Raw genomic sequence first — 20,044 nt, 5'->3', positions numbered from 1 at the left:
GGGGGCTGCTGGCGCCTATCTCAGCTGGCTCTGGGCAGTAGGCGGGGGACACCCTGGACTGGTTGCCAACCAATCGCAGGTCACACAAAGACGAACAACCATCCACACTCACACGCACACCTAGGGACAATTCGGAGCGCCCAATTAACCTGCCATGCATGTCTTTGGAATGTGGGAGGAGACCTGGAGTACCCGGAGAAGACCCACGCGGGCACGGGGAGAACATGCAAACCCGGAGACCTCAGAACTGGGAAGCGGACGTGCTAACCACTCGTCTACCGTGCCGCCTTCACTGTAGACATTGATTTTTAAAATAAAATCTAAGCCACTTTGTGGCAAACTTGTCATTGTTTCAATAATTGTTCCCGTTCAAAACGTTAAACACTTTTCTACTGATTTGTCCTCATTGCAAAGTAAAGTGGGGTTAAATTTGCGACAGTATCAACGTTACAAGTCGTATACAATCCTAGAGGTTTTTACGTTTTACGTGTGTGCCTGAACGCACCCTTCATCATAACTGAGCTCATCCTCTTGGTTGCGAGCATGCGCAATAGGGGGCAGTCAGGGAGTGTCGAGTCGACCGGAGCTCCTTATCGGATGTGAAGCGTCACACTTTGGCTATGGATAGACCCGGCAGCAATTTTGAAACAATAACCCATGGATGGAAGTACTTATTTTTAGTATGAAACGCAAATGAAGTGAGCGACTGACGTGTGGGATTGGATTTCCGAACGAGCAGGTCATTTGTTGGCTATCTTTTGTTTAAATGGCATCCCAATAGACAGGGAATTAGTCGTTCCTTAACAAGATTTCTCTCCGATTGCCAAATCCTCTTACATTAAGTGTTAAAGAGAGGGCTGCGTTGTGGACTTTTAGTCATTAAATGGGTTAACCATCCATTTAGCTTTCCACAGCTCCTTTTCACCTCCATCTATGATAGGTGACCAATGAATGGGAAATATATTTTTCACATTGTTGTGGAGTCACTGTAAAGCCAAACACATTTAGTGTGGAAAAATAACTGGTGCACTTTATTCTGCTGATCACCTCATCATGAGTCATAATACCCCGAAACCCATTGGAGATATTACTTCAATAAGCTGGAGGATGTTACAGGCTGGCCCTCTGTAAGGCAAACCTCCTCAAATCTGCAAGGAGAGCCAGCAGTGCCAGTCCAAAGCATCGTCCACATTCCCAGTGCCAGGGTTCCATCAGTGGGATGCTGAGTGCCACGGTGGGCTCAGTGGAGGAGAGGGATGAGGAGCAGGAGGATGAAGGAGATGAAGAGCTGAGGGATGGAGGGGTGCCTTTCTACGTCAACCGAAGTGGCCTCCCCATGGATGAAGAGACCTGGGATAGGATGTGGCGCCATGTGGCTCGGATCCACCCAGACGGGGATGCTTTGGGGAAGGGCATCCGTGGTGCAACTGACCTTCCCAAGGTAAACTTTTTGACTGAAGTTAGGTACAGTTATGCGTTTTTACACTAGAATAATAGATTTGAATTAATCGATTGAAGTGTGAAAGATTTTCAGCTTTAAAAGTTTTCACAGCCATTTACACATTAAAAGCGGCTGATTTGTTTTCCTAGCCCACTTGCTGGGTAGCTATAGATTTTGAGCAGATTGGATTACTTCTACCCAAGGTTAATTGTTTTGACCCATCTGATTGGGTTGAAAATTGGATTTGGGTAAGGCTGAAGAGCTGAAGCCGGTCACCTTTTGGACATTTGATGTACTGAATTCGGAGTAATCTGATGTGCTTGTACACAATAGCAGACTTGTCCTAAGTACTGTACACACTCTCCATGTGAAGGCACCGTATGCTGCATGGAGGTCTGCAGGTACCCAACTTGCTGTTTCTCTTGCAGATTCCAATACCAAGTGTGCCTACATACCAGCCTACCACCGCAATCCCAATGCGCCTGGAAGCCATACAGAAATATATCAGGGAATTACAGTATCCTTTGACAGCACAGCAATGGCTACTGAGTGTATTTCACTATTGTTAGTACTTCAAAATTACACAACACAAACAAATCAGCATGTCATTCTTATAGTTTTTTTTGTTTTTGTTTTTTTAATTGGTCAAAAAGAAAATTACTATAATCAGACAGAAATTGCCAGCCAGTTCTGAAATTCATCCATAATTAAGCAACAGCCCATGAAAATCACATGACACTCTGCTCTATGTTCCTTTAACTATGACCTACAGATACAATCACACCGGGACACAATTTTTTGAAATAAAGAAAAGCCGGCCTCTTACTGCGTAAGCAAACTATTATTATTATTATTATTATTATTATTATTTTTAATCCATATGTGTGACCTACAAAATCTTACGGCAGCCTTGTATACTTTAGTTCAAAGGTTGTAGCAGATGAATGTTTTTGTTGAATCAGACAAAAACAGCATTTTAAATTGGAAGTCAACCTTGAAACATTTCTTGACAATAATGTGTTTTATGTGACCTGAGTCTAAACATGACATTCTGATTAATATTACATTTCTGGAATATGAGTTATACAACAAAATCCAGCCATTTTTATCCATCTCAGGGGGCAGCCATTTTGCCACTTGCTGTCGACTGAGGATGACATCACAGTTGCTCAGGGCTCAGGCAACAACCAATCACAGCTCACCTGTTTCCTGAAGCTGCGCTATGATTGGTTGTTACCTGAGACCTGAGCTACATTGTTGTCATCTTCAGTCGACAGAAAGTGGCAAAATGGCTGCCCCCTGAGATGGATAAAAATGGCGGCTTAAGTCATATTACATTAATGTAATATTAACCAGAATAGCATATTTAGACCAGTGGGCCTGCATAGAACATATTAAAAAGAACATTTAGGGGTTGACTTCCCCTTTAATTCTAATCATGTAAATCTTAATCTTAAAATTGTAGAAATTATGCCTCACTAGAGAATTTCTGAGATACCAAACATGTTATCTGTAATGTTAAACTCTTAATTATTCATAATGTGGCCAAATTCTGAGCTAAAGAGATTTTTTTTTATAATCAATCTGGAAATAACAAAAGGCAAAAGAAGCTGTGTAAGAGAAATTATTGAGACAATTTTAATGGTATGGTCACATTGTCCCGCACAGGTTGATGGACATCGCCAAGGAGATGACGCGTGAAGCCCTGCCAATCAAATGCCTGGAAGCGGTGATCCTGGGAATGTATCTTTACTGCAGTACACTTTGCATGATTATCAGTTTTCTAAAGCAGCAGTCCCTAACCATAACTGGTCCACAGAGACCAAACAAAAAAAGTATTTATTGATCAGTGTGTGAAATGTTTTACTTTGAAAATGTGATGACGCAAATGTGTATAGAAAAATGCTTAGACCTGTTAGCTCAGCTAATGAAAAATGGGAGTAAAAACAAAAATGTTTTAGTTCAGTATATTCCTTGACCAAGCTTGGCAAAGTTACCTCACTAATAGCATGCCGGCTGTGGAGCGCTTCCCCCTCAGCTTTAAGTCTCAGTTCTCAGGGAACTACTTCTACCACATCGTGCTGGGAGTCCACAGCGGCGGACGCTTCGGTGCGCTCGGCATGAGTCGGCGCGAGGACCTCATGTTCAAGCCCCTGGAGCACCGCACGCTGATGGACTTGGTGCAGGACTTCGAAGGGGCCTACAGGGGATACTGGCACACCTTGCGAAAGGTCAAGATCGGCCAATACGTGTCGCACGACCCTCACAGCGTGGAGCAGATCGAGTGGAAGCACTCCGTCCTGGATGTCGACGGGCTGAGCAAGGAGGAGCTCCGGAAAGAGCTTGAGAGGCACACTCGAGACATGAGGCTCAAGGTAAAAATTTCATATAGTACCCTTTGTCGAGATTGGTTTTGCCTTATCCCAAGGAGTCCACTTTGGCTGAACAACAAATGGTGCAATCGATCTGACACTGATGCACTTGGGTGACCTTGGAATTCACTTTTAATTTATTTGGCGGTTTTCTTGTCTCTACCTATGACAGGCCTGTCATAAAAATAAATACATAATAATTAGTATTGTTCCGATACCGATACCAGTATTGGGAGAGGCCCGATACTACATAAAAACAGTGGTATCGGCACTGGCAAGTACTAACAAGTAACATGCTGATACTATTATTTCCGACACTAATATAGGACTTTGGATGCAGCATCCTGTCCCTTGCTCGTATACAACATTCACTGATGTGCGTTATGTTCACTGAGGTCAAGCCTAGAAATCCTATTGGCCCTTGAATGCTCAGAACCAATGGCAGGACAGATTTTTCATGTTGAGAGAGAAAAAAAAAAAAAGGATATCAGTATGATATCGGTATAGACCGATACTGCCAAACTGGGTATCGGAATCGGCATCGGGAGCCAAAAAGCGGTATTGGAACAATACTAATAATACTACTAATAATAATAATAATAATTAGGGATGTGCGAGTACTGATGCCAAGTATTGTATCGGTGCCTTATTGTAAGGTATTGGTACTCATGTTGGTGGCCAATACCAGTATCAGCCACCCTCTAATGGCCGTTTTACATTCAGGAACTAGAAATGAGAGGAATAGAAAATTGCCATTAATTGCATGCAATTTCAAGGAAAAATACTATATTGGGATTTATAGGTCTTTCTTTAAAATTATCTGTCTTTTTTTTATGTACTAGTGGGGACCCCAGATTATAAGACACACACACACACACAGTTGCAGTGTTTTCAATTTTTTTCTTGGGATACTATACTTTTTGTCCAGGCCTGTTTTTTTTTTTTTTTTTTTTTTTTTTTTTAATAATTGTTGAATCACAATTTAACTCATTTACTGCTAGCCCAATTAAAATGTATTTTTGACGTCTATAGCCGTCAATGGCACTGAATGAGTTAAAAGCAATGTCTCATTTTCATTGGTTAATTTTCACAATTTTTTGTTTATTTATTATTTTTATGAGATTCAAGTTGTTTCTGTGACCACTGTGGGTTTTTCTTTAATTAATAGATGGATACCAACAATTTTGTCCACTTTAACGTTAGACTGCTCCAATCAGGTGATATTTCTTTAGTAGTCTTGAGTAGAGGAGACCCCTGCTCTTCGTGGGAGTTATGAACCGAGCTGGTGCGCGAATAGTGAAAATCTAGAAATATTTGACAGCCATGACCTGCTATCCCTCTCCAACGATGCACTCTCATCCTCATTTATGCTAAACAAAATGGCAGCCTTGATGCTGAGCTCTCCCTGTAATAAGACTAATGAGCCGGCTCGAGGCGCTTTCGCGCACGGCTGCTCAATCCATCAATGGGCCCCTGCTTTTTACCGCCAGCACTCAGTGCAATCACATTACCTCTCATTACCTATCACGGTTACATTTTGAAGCGGGCTGTGCCTTTTTATCTGCAGATAGGAAAGCCTGCGCCGCCTTCTCCCACCAAAGACAGCAGGAGAAATAGCATGGGCTCACCGTTCAAAGGACAAGGAAGCCCCATCCGCAGGGTCAGCCGTGTGGAGAGACGGTACGATTAGCCACTGTGTATTTTTGTGATTTGACCTTTTACTGACCGACGACCAACGCTAAATTTGTGTTTTTTTGTTTCAGTCCATCTGGAGAGAAGAAGGTGTTGGAACAGAAAGCATCTGGAGACATGAACGTTTATCAGATTCGAGTATGAAGATTATCTTTTTTTTTTTTAAAGTTTTTGTTAGTTTCTACAACAAAGCCACTGATGAGCTTTTATTTATAGACTACATCAGGGGTGTCAAACATACGGCCCGCGGACCGGATCAGGCCCGCAAAGGGGTTTAATCCGGCCCGCGAGATGATTTTGTAATGTAAAAAAGTCGGACTAATTAATCAGCCGTCCACAATCAAAACATAATAAATTTGTACGTTCACAAGCAATGATTATTTTACACACAACTTAAAGTTACGGTTTGTTTAATTATTATTATTTCTTAATCATACACAGACATAAACGTGTCAAATACGACACAAATTCAATTACTGGCAACACAAATAAGATATGACAAGGATTTGTGACCTTATAACGTTATTAACTGCGCAACACAATGCATTCTGGTAACTATATATATATATATATATGTATATATATATATATATATATATATATATATATATATATATATATATATATATATATATATATATATATATATATATATGCAAAGCAGGTAGATTTAACACGTCCAGAACTCATGCAGTGTTCTTCGTTCCATTTGCATTTGTGTAATTTTTTTGGAACAATATGATTACAGTTGAGCTCCGTCATTTAGGGCTGGTCCACGAAAATCTGTGTATAAATGACGGCAATTGTTTTTTAAGTTATATACCGTTTTTTTACCGATGTGGCCCACTTGGTAATATATTTTCCTCCATGCGGCCCCTGAGCTAACATGAGTTTGACACCCCTGGTCTACATTGACCTGGTCTTGGTGATGCAACATTGAACAAGGAACCACCACCCTTCTCCTCATACACATTTAAAAAAAAAAAAAAAAAAAAAAAAATCTTCACCGTCAAGTTGTCATGTTTTTTTTAAAAATTACTTTGTATGTGCATAATAACTGGTGCTGTTGTGTGTAAGCATTTTTTACTAAGTTTATGTATACACCATATGTTACAGTCGAGGAATAAATTATCAATCAAAATAAATGTGCTACTTGACATATCATATCAATGTGTTTCATTGTACTGTAAGTACTGGTATGTGTCAATTTACATCCAATCACAGACTACTCTGTATGGTAACAAACTACCCCTGTGCCTTGTGACTGACTGTATTCAATTAAAACTGAAAAAATCACAAAAAAAAAAAAAAAAATCCTACTCATCACCTTACTGTATAGAAAGCAGACCTTTTTTTTTTTTTTTTTTTTACTTAAGTATCAAAGTGTTTCTAATGTCAGCAGCACCAGAAAGCTATACAACTTAGCAACATCATCGGGAATATGTAATTTCTATAAATACAAGATGTCATTTGTTAAGGTAAATCAAGGACAAGGCGGCATTCAAATGTGCTGTGGATCCAAAGTGTTTTCACTTGTTACTCGACTTTGATTACGTACAGAAACATGCTTTGTAGCAATTTAATTCAATTTTTTCACTTGCCTTTAAGAGAGACCACCTCCAAAAAGGAGTCAAGGTATTAGTTGACAGCACTTTTTATCTTTGTACTATTAAGAACTACTGAGTTCTGATGTTTTGTACGTCACTGTCATATGTCAAACACGTGGTTATCAATAAATTGCCATGGATTACATGTTTTTGTGTCTTGTCGTCTTTTGTTAAATTGGTGGAATCCACCGATTGGTTGCTGCACTCAGTGGAAAGCAGCCAATTTTTAAATGCAAGGATTGTGTTGACAAAAATGCTCAGGTGTTTCAAGCAGTACAAATCACGCTACAATAAACAAATCTTTACCCTCCATTCTTCTGGTCTCCAGATACCAAACACTTGAGCAGTGTTTATGACACTGACAGACTTCGTACCCTATTAGGAAGAAAAATCTACTGACCCACTTTCTTCTTCCTTACATATTAGATGCCACAAAAGAAATGCATAAAATATATAACGGGATTTAGCCCGCAACTGATTATATCATTCTGATGCTAGAATGATTCTCCTGATGCGAGACAAGTTTTAAGAGGCAGATAAATGCATGAATACTGAATCAACTGAATGATTCATGTAAAATAGGATGCACACAAAGATGTAGACGCTGAGGATAGGATGGAGGGGCAAGCAGCATTGAGTCAAAGTAGCACACAGTGAACTGCACATTCCTGAGAGTCTTTGGTACATTCAGCACAGATTACATTTTTTGCAGTCACTAGTTTGTCAGCAAGGATTATTTTTGCTTGGTTGATCACTACTGGCTGATCCTACTGTTAATGCAAGAATAGAACAGTTAGGTCCGGAAGTATTGGGACAATGACAGATTTGATAATTTTGCCTTCATACATTTACATTTGTCTGTCAAAATTTATAGGCACGATACACCTTTTGTGCATGCAGATGGATGGAACCAAGATCAGCGTGCATGAAAATAAATAGAAGAGTCAAGTATGGAGGACAGGAACAGCTCATGATCCAAAGGATATCAGCTCTTATGATAAACGGGTTAGCTTTCGAAAGAAAACCCTGTAAAAGGATTCATCTTCCAACAATCACGTTGATCGGTTTATTCAAATCCACAGTGGTGGGGTATTAATGCAAAAGCATAAAAATTCTGTCATAGAAGTGTCATATATTTCCAGACTGACGTGTAATTACAATATGCTGAATCATGCTGGTTAATGAAATCAAACAGGAAAAAATAAAAACAATTGAAACATTTATTCAATACATTTTTTTTGAAATACGTAAAAAACAAAATGTGCAAATTGTTGCAGTAACTATAAACTCTGCAGTCATGACTATAACTACAGTAGACAGCTTCCTTCATTCCTTTGACTCTTACCCAAGTCAGGATATGCATCATATAACATTAAAGCAACGCTAGCAAGACAATCCACTATTTGGGTCAATTTAAGCCAATGTTCTGGAAAAAAAAAATAAAATAAAAAAATAAAAAAAAATTAAAAAAAAGTCTGTTTTGCACAAAACAACCCAAAAAAATTGTGTCAATTGACCCAAGTAGAGGATCTCTTATTTTTTTTAAACCCAAATTGGGTTGTTTTTGATCTGACTGTTTTTAGAGTGCAACATTCACAGGGTTGACATAGCAAAGTCTCTCATGACAGTTGACTGAAATTCTATCCAAAGGCCTTTTTTTTTTTTTTTTTAGTATTTTTTTTTTCAGCACGCTGCTGTGTTCAGCTCCAACTGGAATTTAGCCAAAAGACTGAGATGATCAGATGGGAACACGTAGCTGGGAAGGCCTTCCATGAACCATAAAGTTTCCTCAGATAGCAGTGAGAGACATCCAAGCAACTTCAGACCTTTACAGCCAAATTGGCTGCCTGGTAAGCAGAAAAAAGAATTAGTAGTAGCATCCATAATTGTGGAATATTGAATATGATGTGCAACAATATGGAATACCTGCTAGATCTGAGACACGTTCAGGGGAATAAAAGATGTAGTCCACAGTGGCTGCCCCTTCAGAGTGCAGCGTTGTGACTTCCGGGGCGCCGGATTCAGCGAGTGTGTGTTTGTAGGTGGACTCCAGGTCTAACTGGTGTCTGATGACGTGTTGAAACCTGTCACAAACATTACGACATGCTAATTGTTTTGTTGGGGGATTTCATAAAAATAAACTTGCATGTGTGGACATTGTCAGAATATTTGTATGTTCAACTTGCAGAGTATTGAGATTAAACTAACCTAATAGCTGGTTGATTTCTGCTTGACACATCTTTCAAAAAAAAAAAAAAAAAAAGAAGAATTAATCAAATGTGTTGCACATCTGGGGGCAAACAAGTGTATAGATCTACCTGGTTTGCTGTCAGTGACACCTGGAATTAAAAGTAAATCAGATGGACCGACACAAGAAAGTGGACAGGAGCGCAGGTCCATGAGGACGTCTCTGCTGTAGTGAAATTTCCCTCCAGGAGAGGCCTGAGGCACTACAGAGTCCAATTTGTCATTTATTGTGACTGCTCGTACAGAACATAATGCAGGTTCAAACGCTTACTTGTCACTGGACTGTGACTTGCATCCACCTCACTGGAAGTGACATACTGGCAGCTGTCGGAAATTCCCAAACAGTCAGGCCATAGAGGCGCACGCAGTACATCGCAAGTGGCTTTGTGTGAAAGATCCTGCTGACCTGACACCTGTTGGATATAGCAAATGTGAACATAAACCGAACCTTCAATATTAAACACACACACAAGACACAATATCAAAATTATTCTTAAAATATAAGCTAACATACTACAAGCAGTAGTATTTTACTTCATAAAGTGTCCATTGAGTGCACATAATGTGACAGAGAAGTAAAGTCTCACCATCCATGCCGGCAGACCTTGGAAGTCGAGCTCCCCGGTGGTGATGAACTGGTAAAGAGGCGTATGCGGCAAAGAGTTGAAGTCCCCGCACAAGATCACATTACAGTGTTCACCTTTATCTTTCCACAACTTGACCACGCTGTGGATTTCTGCCAGCATGATAGCCAGCTGAGCCAGTTTGACGTCCCCCCTCCTTGGATTGAAAAGCAGGTGCGTGTTGGCCACACACAGCAGGGAGCCCTTCGCCGCCACCTTGGACCCCTGATAGACAGCGGGCCGAAGCACTGCCACTATGCCCACGTTGTGACGGTCCAGAAGCTCCGTTTGGGGTCGGAAGAACTCTACTGGTGTGACTGAGACCTCAGAAAAGCAACTGCTGCGATAGCAAGTAGCACAGCCGTCTGTCTTGTTCCCTGTGCGCCGCTTGTAGACACAGTTGTAACCTGGACAAGCAGCAGAAGAATAGTCAAATCTGTAACTTGAAATCAACATTAACAAACACGTCTGCTTTTAACTCATTCACTCGCAGCCATTTTCACTGAAGCAACCACCTTCACTCCCGGCTGTTTTACTGGATTTTGACTGATTTTGCAAGGCCTACAGAATATTGTGTTCTAAAGCAACAACACTATGCATCAATCTAGAAACAGCAAATATGCGAATGCTGAACTATGACTATGCAAGCTGCTCATTTTACTACTCCTCTTTATATTTTTTAGCGATGTGGATGATCTGTGGCACATCTCACAGGTCAGTCTTGGTACTACTTGAGTCCATCACATGATAAATAAAATTATTTAAAAAAATTAAATAAACTATCGATAATAAAAAAAAAAAAAAAAGTAAACTATGAAAAAAAAAAAAAAGAGCACTAAGCAAGTACATGGCGATTTTTCTTGTTCAGAATCCATATGTGTATTTTAAAAGAAGACTCACCCATCTCAGTCAGGAAAGGAAACAGTTGTGCTTGATAATGATTCTCCTGGACCTCTTGGAGACAAAGAATCTGCAGAGCAACATGAATAGCATCTTAAGTGGTTTGTTGTGCATTATTAAGTATGTAAAGGCTTTTTTTTTAATTATTATTTATATGAGTAGTTTGTGCAGATTTATCTTGTGGTGTAACTTTGTGTGTCATTTGACTCACATCTGGCTTCCATTTCTGCAGTTCCTCCAAAAGCATCTTGCAGCGGTGGTTCCAGTCCAGTGCCTCTTGGGGGCAGTGTGGGTACAGCTCCATGTTGGCCTCCAGCAGGTCCTGGGCCAAGATGTTGTAGGACATGACAGTAAAGTCCACGGAGGGCTTTGTGAAAGGAACCAGGGGGTCGGGGTGCTCTGTTGAGGTTTTTTGCCATAACCGCCAGATTACTGTTGGAATACATCATTGCTTACATAAACTATTAAAAAATACTAAATTATATATCTGTGACAACATCCATACCGTCAAATGTCGCGTTGTTCTCCCGTGGAGGGTAATAGCTCATAGTAGGAAACTGCCAAAGTGGGCAAAAGATTTCCTCTGTTCCGCCGGGTCCCGCAGGGAAGTGCCATCCAATTTGTGTGTCACGGTGAATTTCAGCATTGGGGACAAGCGATGTCTGCTTCGGGTTTGAATTTGTTACACCAGGCAGCATTAAATGAGGGTATTCATCCCAACACTCTGTTTCGTGTTTGATGCACGCAGCTGCATTTCCCGGGTCTTCTTCACTTTCCATCTTGTCTAGTTCCCTCATAAGGCTGATGATAGGCAGGTCATCATCCTCATTAGAAGTTTCTTCAGGGCTTGGTTGAGCAAGTGGAGAGTGCATGTTCCCATCTTCTTCTTTGGGAGTCTCCTGTTTCTCTTCTTCTCTTCTTCCCGTCGCTGCAGTTTGGGCCTCACTCATGTTTGAAGGTGCCTCCACCATTGTGTCTTTGTGACTGACACATACCAGCTGTTCTACATCTGGTGTCTCATCGGAGGATTGTTCGCTCATCTTTTCCTCCTTTTTTTCTGTTGATAAACAGTTTTGGCCGAGCCGCTGGTCCGGCGGGATTTTTGGAGACTCGATGGACAACCGACTTGTGGCAGCAAAACTCTCACATGCCATTGTGCCATGAACAACTGCAGACGGGCAACACAGTGCAGTCAATCCTTGACAATGTGAGTGATGCATTACATTTACCGAGGTAATATTTTATGAATTGTGCTTGTAAGAGCAGGGTCTAGCGTTCAATCTAGGTTTACCTTGCACATTGCAAGGAGAACACAGCTATGTCATGCTCCGTCATTTGTACGTCTAACTTTGTCCACTTCAAGTATACAATGTTTCGTAAATGTAAACAAAGTTAATTTAAAACAACTTCTTGTAAAAGGATATTGGTGAACAATATCTGGATTTTACAATTCTTCTTTTATATTTTTCTTAAGGAGCTTGTGGGAGGCAATCCATCAGTCAGTTGCACTTAACATTGCCAAGGCTGGACATTCCCAAATTACAAAAGCAGGGATTTATCAACATGTTTGGGCATTTTGACCAGTGGCAAGCAGTAAATATTTTGCAGATGTCACGTTGCCTCAATTATTGTTGTTGGCTTCATAGGGAATTTACCATTTTTGGTCATTCTACACAATTTTCCACAGGCAACAAAATACCATATACTGTATTACGTGTGGTATAGTTAACATTTATTCAGTCAAATGTTAGGACATATTTTGTGTCATTGAACGAGAAACCTATGCTGTAGTTTAATTGGTTCTCGATTCACTTCCCTCAAATCAAAACATTGCCACGCGCTGTCGTCGTGACGTCATAAGCAAAGAGCTCTGAGAACAGGTGCAAGCTAATGAGTTAGCATGTCCCCTCCCCACGCGCGACAGTTAAATTCTGTTTTTGTCCCTAAAATATTACTTTCTCCACACCTTCGTTTTTCACATTAACGCATTGGTATGGTTGTTTTGTACGAGGGAACAACAACTTTAACTCGCTCAGTCACGTGACAATAAAAGCTAATCGAGTCAGCAAGCAAAATGCATTTTAACTTGGCACTGGCCACGTAGCCGTGTTAGCATTGCTGCGCGTTTAACAAAGGTGGACAAAATGGGGGCATTGAAAACAACGAAGACACATTCTTTTTCCAGTTGTGCTTACCCGACTGTCGTCTCCGCAAGTACAGTGATAACGGGTACAAGGCGTAAAATAACAGGCTGCCGATCATGCTTCTTTCCTCCAGTCTGCGCTTGCGCGTTCGGTGCTCACTCGGAGGCCTTTCGGGTCCAGAGCAATAAAAGTAAAGAGAGAAACGACGAGTTTCCACATTAAATTATTTGCACCAAAGGTACTCACCAACTAATCATAAAAATATAGCAAGCTTAGCTGCAGTGGTTGCTTGACTTGTTTTGTTTGTTTGTTACGAATTGCGTAATTGGCCTAGTAGGGTTTAATTGGCCAATTATATAAAATCGTTTGATAATATGCATCTTTAGCCACCGTACTTCTTTATTAAGCCAAAATTGCTACAGGCAACGTTGCTGAATTTCACAAGCCAGCTGCAAATAGTGGCTCATGTAGTTACTACTTCACACCAGGAGATGGCGGATGACTTGAATTTCAAGTAATTTTATATCTATTCTTTTCCTTTTTGTATCACAATGTAATTGTTTGCAAAAACAAATTATTTTGAGAGGACGAGAAATTTACAGCTATACAAGCTTGACACTGACAACTTTACATTGAAGCAAAGTGTAATTAGTGTTAACCATAATATAATAAAAATAGCAATAAAGTGATGGGTGTACTCACTTTATATACATTAAATGACAAACAATTGTACCTTGACATGCCATCATTTACAATTGATCAAATTTAAACAATTTGAGTCTCTGAGCAAGTCCAGCATGCATGTAAATTATTTAAGTGCTGTACGGAAGCTAGAGTTACACCAAGGTGTTTTACTTCAGCTCACAGACTCTTACAATTGCATTCATGAAGAATATGGCACAGATTAGACAGGAAAGTCCTTGTTTGTTGATTATATGTTTTTAGTTTCACAGCTAACACAAATGTCAACATTGTCTTTTGAGTTCCTCTGTTTAGAGGATGACGATCAAGCGACAACATTGAGACAAGGCTTGGATGAGGATTTTGACACAGACTTACATGGTGAGTGCATTATACCATGGTAGTGGGGTTCTGAATTGCAACAAAATTTTTAATTATAAACACCAAACATAACTATCATGTAAATCCCTAAATGCGATTTTTTTTTTTATTATTATTAATAGTTCAACTAAACTAATTATTTTGTGGACCCAAAAGTTACAGGTCGAGGATCTTTAGATCCCTTGGACGCCAGTTTGATAACCACTGCTGACTACACTATTGTTGGATCAGCAAATACAATATTGTACATTATTTTCATGCAAACATTCTTTCACCACCAAATGTTGTTTGACGCATGATGCTTGCTTACAATAAAACAGAAAAAGAAGACAAAAGCAACAAGACACCTGTAGCTGATGTTTACCTACAAGCCTGCAAGCTGGTGGGTGTTGTTCCAGTCTCCTACTTCATCCGGAACCTCAACTCTCCCACCATGACCCTCAGCCACTATGGCCTTGGACCGTTGGGATGCAAGGCACTTGCTATTGCTTTGGTGGTGAGTCGCATGCCACTAAGAGCAGCGTGTTTAAACTTGTTAGTGGGTCTATTGAATAGCACGTCTGCCTCACAGTTGTGAGATTCAGGGATTTAAATCTCGGCTCTGGCCTTCCTGTGTGGACTTTACTTCTTCCACACCATTCCAAAAACATGCATGTTGGGTTAAAGGAACACTTGAATTAGTCCATAGGTTTGAATGTGAGCAAATGCTTGCTTGGATAGATATTATAGAAAATGGACAGATGGACATTAATGATGAGTCTTTTGTGTTCAGAGTGAATTGCACATCAGCTCTTTGGAGCTGGCTGACAACGACATTCAAGCAGAGGGAGCCAAGGACCTGGAGGAAATGCTGAAGGCTAATTTCACCATCCAGCATTTGGTATGAAGAAAATCAAATTAATTAATTAATCAATAATAAATGTATTATATATATATATATATATATATATATATATAGTAAGTACATGTGTTTACATATTATAGGACTTGTCCAATAACCATCTTCATTCCTCTGGAGCTGAATATGTTGGTAAAATGTTGCTGGACAGCCTGTCACTAAAATCGATCAAACTTTCAGGTAATGTATATAAGGATGTTGATGTTAAACTCAACTAGGTATAATGTGATCCATATTACCTGTCAGTGTTTACTCATTGTTTAATGTGTCATATTGATTGAATATGTTATCAATCAATGTCATTATACTGTGTTCCCACTGTGTCAGTCTTCCCACTTTGCATTTTTACATTCTATTCTATTCAATTCTATCTATCTATCTATCTATCTATCTATCTATCTATCTATCTATCTATCTATCTATCTATCTATCTATCTATCTATCTATCTATCTATCTATCTATCTATCTATCTATCTATCTATCTATCTATCTATCTATCTATGTGTCTGTCTGTCTGTCCGCCTGTCTATCCGGCCGTCATCATAATTTAGTCTCTTTTTTTTTTCATTCAAGGAAATGGATTTATAGACGATGATGCAAAGTATTTCGCAGAAGCCTTGTCTGTAAGTCCTTGATCCATCTACATCTGACAAATTTCCCTGTACACTTTTTTTTTTTTTTTATATTACAAATATTTTTACATTTAGATGAATTTAAGTCTTAAGGAATTCGACCTCAGCCATAATAAATTTTGTGGCCGAGGAGGGGAGTATCTAGGACTGTTGTTAGGTATGCGATCGATCACTCACCTCCATAATGTGATGGCTTGACTATAGAATAACCTGAGCTATTTGCACATATTTACAGCAAACAACGAGCATCTGGAGGTGCTGAACCTTAGCTGGAATCAACTCAGAATGAAAGGAGCTGTTGCTCTTAGCGCCGGACTCAAGGTACATTGGGCAATCACTGCATTACATCTAATTTGCATTGCATCGCATGTTGTTCTTTGACTTTAGCACGTGGCAAATAATGACGTGCAGTAAGGTTCATGATTAGTGAGGCACCAAGTCCTCTGGAATTGGATATAAAAATAAACCCAAAATACAAGACTAGCCTATGTAGTATTTCACTTTTGACTTTGATTAAAACATTTATTTTCAAGGCTTTCAATTATGCCGAGTGGAAAATGACAAATAATTGTGTATTATTAAACCCATCTGCCCATTTTAAACAATTGTGACCTTTGAGCAGAAACATTTATCCTCAGATAGGGTAGAGCGCACTTAAAGGGACATCAGTGTGAACTATTATCTTTCTCCTAGGTGAATACGATGTTAAAACACCTTGACCTATCATGGAACGGTTTTGGGAACGAGGGGGCCCTAGCATTGGGTGAAGCTCTGAAATTTAATAACACTCTGGTGCACCTCAATCTCAACAACAACCGCATCACCAATGAGGGTGTCAGCTTGTTCTGCAGGGGTCTTGAGTACAACGACACCCTCAGGGTGCTGATGGTGAGTAATCTGGAGTCTACACTCTGTGCTGTCTTATATGAAATGAATCATTTATTAAATTGCTCCTGCAGCTGGCTTACAATGCAATAACAGTAGAGGGAGCGCTCTCCCTGGTCAATATGGTGAAGAAAACACCTAAAACTGCCTTGGAGGTGATTAATATATGTGTAAGTGCATGATGTTCAATCAATGACCTCTATTATTTTTTTATCATTCAACCCATTGGTCATTTGATTTTGATTTTTGATTTTTTTTTATCTGAGCAGAATGTGCTCGTCAATGAAAGCTTTTTACATCTGTTGGAGGTGACGTGTGAAGAGCATCCTGGTCTGGAAGTACAATATGGAGGGGTTGGAGGGTTTATTGCTAAGAAGCCAGTAAAACGCATCGACCCAATGAAAGTCGTCCAGGTTGGTTATATTTCCAAATGAAAACTCCCATCGGTGGTTGCCACAGAAAATTACTCACATTCAAGGCTGGACTGGCCATCTAGCTTACAGGACAGTTGCCCGGTGGGCCAGTGTCTTTTGAGGCCGATGTGGTGCTATTCAATTATTATTTTCTTCTATTTTACCCCAGAAATTGGCCCAGTGTTTAGAGGGAGCAGCCCATTAATCAATTTACAATATAGAAAGCAAACATGAAAGGAAATGATATATATGACCCTGTATTCCATCAATCAGGCTCACAGATATTTATGTTGCATTTATTGAAGGACTATCTGGATCAACACAAACTACGTCTGTGGGATTTCTTCCGAAATATCGACAAAGATGCGACCATGCGAGTCTCTGTGGTTGATTTCAGGAACGCAATACAGGTTTGAACAGAGATTGACCATTTTTGCTGTATGTACTATGGGTTCATCTTCAGAGGTAACAACTTGGCTTTGTCTCCTCTTGACTACATCACTATCAATCATGCTCACTTCTTGCATACTCCCAAATTCACGAATTGATTAATAAATCATGCATCTATTTTCTTCCGAATATCCGGGATGACCAAGTTTCTCACGCTATCTCGAAGGAGGAGCCCAGACACCCTGTGGAGAAAACTCATTTCATTTTGTGTCCCGATCTTGTTCTGCCAAAGTTTGTGGTCATAGATGGGGGTAGGAAAGTAGATCAATTGGTCATTCTTCACCACAGCAAACTGATGTACAGTAGAGTCTGTATCACTGCACCGATCCAACTGTTGATCTCCCACTCTATGCTCCCCTGAGTCGTGAACAAGACCCTCCCCAAGATACTTGAACTCCTCCGCTCGAGGCAGGATCTCATCCCTGATCTTTTCCGACTAAAAAGCATGTTAAACAAATAAATCATTGAGGAGTGCCCTAATTTGCATGCCAGAAACTTGATTTGGGTTCTTCCGAAGCTCTAGCAAACAAATATAAGCAATGAAATATCATGAAAGACTTCATTTATAGTATTGCGTCTTTCCTTTGAAATCTTAACAGCAATCAAGCGTTCCCTTGGATCGATTCCAGATTGAGGAGCTTGTCCAGAGGCTCGATCGTGACAGGACAGGAATGGTGGACTACAGGTGACTCATGTGATGTCCCATAATGTTTGCATATACGCGTATTTCCCTGTTTGTCCTTTGCATTGATCCTCTCACTTTATTGTTATAAAACACTGAATGGTGGCAATCCTCTTGTCAAACACTGGCTTTATTAATGTTTGACTAATGGTATGATGCGGTCAAAACTGTTTAATTTATGACCCTGTCACGTTATAGTCATAGTCAGTGATGTTTTTGCATGGCACAGAGATGTTGACGCTCAAAGAATATTTACAATATTTATTTATAAAACAATTGTTTTCTTCAATAACATTGAGACTAAATCCAGGCACATTTCTTAAATTATGTTACTCTGTCTTGTAAATATGGAACCCAGATTACATTAGTGGCTGTTCAAAATGCCTTACTATAGTGGCAGTGGATGCTACTTTGGGGATTTTTAACTCATTTGCTCCCCAAATCTATAAATACATTCTATTTTAAATATTACCATGCTCCCAAAGACGTATTTATACGTGTTTTTTTTGTTTGTTTGTTTGTTTTTTGTTTTTTTAATGCTAGAACATACAGAAGGCTGTGGTGCAGCCTCTGAACTGGAGAGAAGGGTTGAAGCAGTGGTAGTAAACGGCCAGCTGGTGGCAGAAGAGTATAAGAGATCAACCAAGATCATGTTGCAACAACCTCTTTTCCCCACTGTTTTACACAGATTTGTGAATAATGATGAAACTTAGCTGTATGGTAATACTAATTGCTGCAAAACGGAAACCAATAGAAATTTACTTTTTTCCTTATGAAAGAAGAGACTCTAATCTTTCTTTTGGTAGGTTCCATGTTTTTATAGCAATAGAACACAATATTCTGTGGGGCTTGCAAAATCAGTCAATATCCAGTAAAACAGTCGGGGACGAAGGGGGTTGCTTCAGTGAAAATGGTTGGGAGTGAAATTAACATCATATGTAATTTTTAGTGAATAAATAATTTTAGGACCAAACAAGTACAATTGGATTGTTTTCTGCTGCACACCTGATGATTTCTTGTGGCACAAAATGGTCGAGAATCGCAGCTGTAAAGGGTTAAGATGATGCACCAAACTTTGTCTGTGGTCAAACGTGAGTCTCAATGACTTCACAACAGAAACATAAAGTATGGAAGACATTCGTACAAATTGAGAGAGTGTTGAAATTCCTAACGTGCATACTGAAACAGCGCTGATGCTTCTCTACAGGGGACTGGTAGATACCAGGAAGCAAATGATGCAGAATCACCGCCGTCAACTGCGCAAGGTCGCATCCCGTCAGAAGAAAGAGAAGCACAAGAGCGACCGCATCCTCAAAACATTCCAGAGCGCCGTGGAGGCGGTGACGCCACACGGCTCTGTGGTCATATCTCCAGGAGACACAAAAGCAGACTCCGCTGGGCCAAATCACTTCTCTGCTACTCCCCTCAGTTCTTGGCACCACATTGTGATGTCAACCAGTGCCGCAGTCTCCAACCCGAGTGATCATGTCCACCTGCCCATGTTGGCAGGCGCGACGCCACAACGTTTCGACAGTTCTCCAGATTTTCACTCGCGTTCTCAACCAAACTTGTTGATTGCCTCCCATCAGTCTACCCAAGGCAGATTCATCCCCGTTCGGGCTGTGCGCTCCAGTCCAGAAATGGGCCACAGCAAGTTTAAGCAACCAGCTGCAAACCACCTGACCAGGTCCAGACCTGCTCTTGACACCACACAGCTAGGAGTTAAAACCAAGAAAATCAAGAAATTGAAAGCAAAGAAACTTGTGGAGAAGTACTCAAAGAATCCAAATATACTGCAAAAAATTAATTGAACAAATGTGTGTCTCAACACTCTGTAACCTTTAATTGGTTCAACAATTCTCTTTTTAAATTAATTGCCTACCAACTTAATAAATTGCTTCAATTGGTAACACACGATTGAATTAAGTTTATCCAAAGTAAATATATTAAGTTTAATGAACTCAAAATTAGTGAAATATATAAAGTTTAATTAAT

The 20,044-nt window shown here is 40.0% G+C and overlaps 3 protein-coding genes across 4 annotated transcripts; 2 read left to right on the top strand and 1 right to left on the bottom strand.

Moving 5' to 3' along the window:
• Positions 1-560: 560 nt before the first annotated feature.
• Positions 561-6,083, top strand: vash1 (vasohibin 1). The gene is made up of 7 exons (XM_077538743.1): positions 561-1,441; positions 1,870-1,958; positions 2,214-2,270; positions 3,110-3,184; positions 3,435-3,816; positions 5,381-5,493; positions 5,577-6,083. Exons 1-7 carry the CDS (start codon positions 1,220-1,222, stop codon positions 5,647-5,649), a joined length of 1,011 nt encoding a protein of 336 aa, XP_077394869.1. The 5' UTR covers positions 561-1,219; the 3' UTR covers positions 5,650-6,083.
• Positions 6,084-8,164: 2,081 nt separating this feature from the next.
• angel1 (angel homolog 1 (Drosophila)) lies at positions 8,165-13,467 on the bottom strand. Of its 2 annotated transcripts, none has more exons than XM_077539734.1 (10): positions 13,078-13,467; positions 11,388-12,050; positions 11,094-11,281; positions 10,883-10,952; positions 9,947-10,389; positions 9,631-9,772; positions 9,431-9,562; positions 9,321-9,351; positions 9,039-9,196; positions 8,165-8,959 (listed from the first exon to the last, which is right to left on the bottom strand). In XM_077539734.1, exons 1-10 carry the CDS (start codon positions 13,142-13,144, stop codon positions 8,796-8,798), a joined length of 2,058 nt encoding a protein of 685 aa, XP_077395860.1. In that variant the 5' UTR covers positions 13,145-13,467; the 3' UTR covers positions 8,165-8,795. The 2 variants fall into 2 exon arrangements, with proteins under 2 accessions (XP_077395860.1, XP_077395859.1); XM_077539733.1 differs by having other exon boundaries at positions 11,094-11,314; positions 13,078-13,466.
• Positions 13,151-19,956, top strand: lrrc74a (leucine rich repeat containing 74A; the record flags this gene model as incomplete). The annotated part of the gene is made up of 14 exons (XM_077539735.1): positions 13,151-13,264; positions 14,010-14,088; positions 14,409-14,584; positions 14,861-14,968; positions 15,073-15,166; positions 15,561-15,610; positions 15,695-15,776; positions 15,855-15,940; positions 16,313-16,507; positions 16,579-16,674; positions 16,774-16,917; positions 17,223-17,327; positions 17,967-18,052; positions 19,257-19,956. Coding segments are annotated over 14 exons (2,019 nt in total), but the record flags the coding sequence as incomplete, so codon positions are not given.
• Between the last annotated feature and the right edge of the window lie 88 nt (positions 19,957-20,044).

The sequence above is a fragment of the Festucalex cinctus genome, chromosome 12, assembly GCF_051991245.1.
Source record: "Festucalex cinctus isolate MCC-2025b chromosome 12, RoL_Fcin_1.0, whole genome shotgun sequence".
Taxonomy (NCBI): Eukaryota; Metazoa; Chordata; class Actinopteri; order Syngnathiformes; family Syngnathidae; genus Festucalex; species Festucalex cinctus.
The sequence above is the reverse complement of the archived record's forward strand: the minus strand, read 5'-3'. Positions and strand labels throughout refer to the sequence as shown.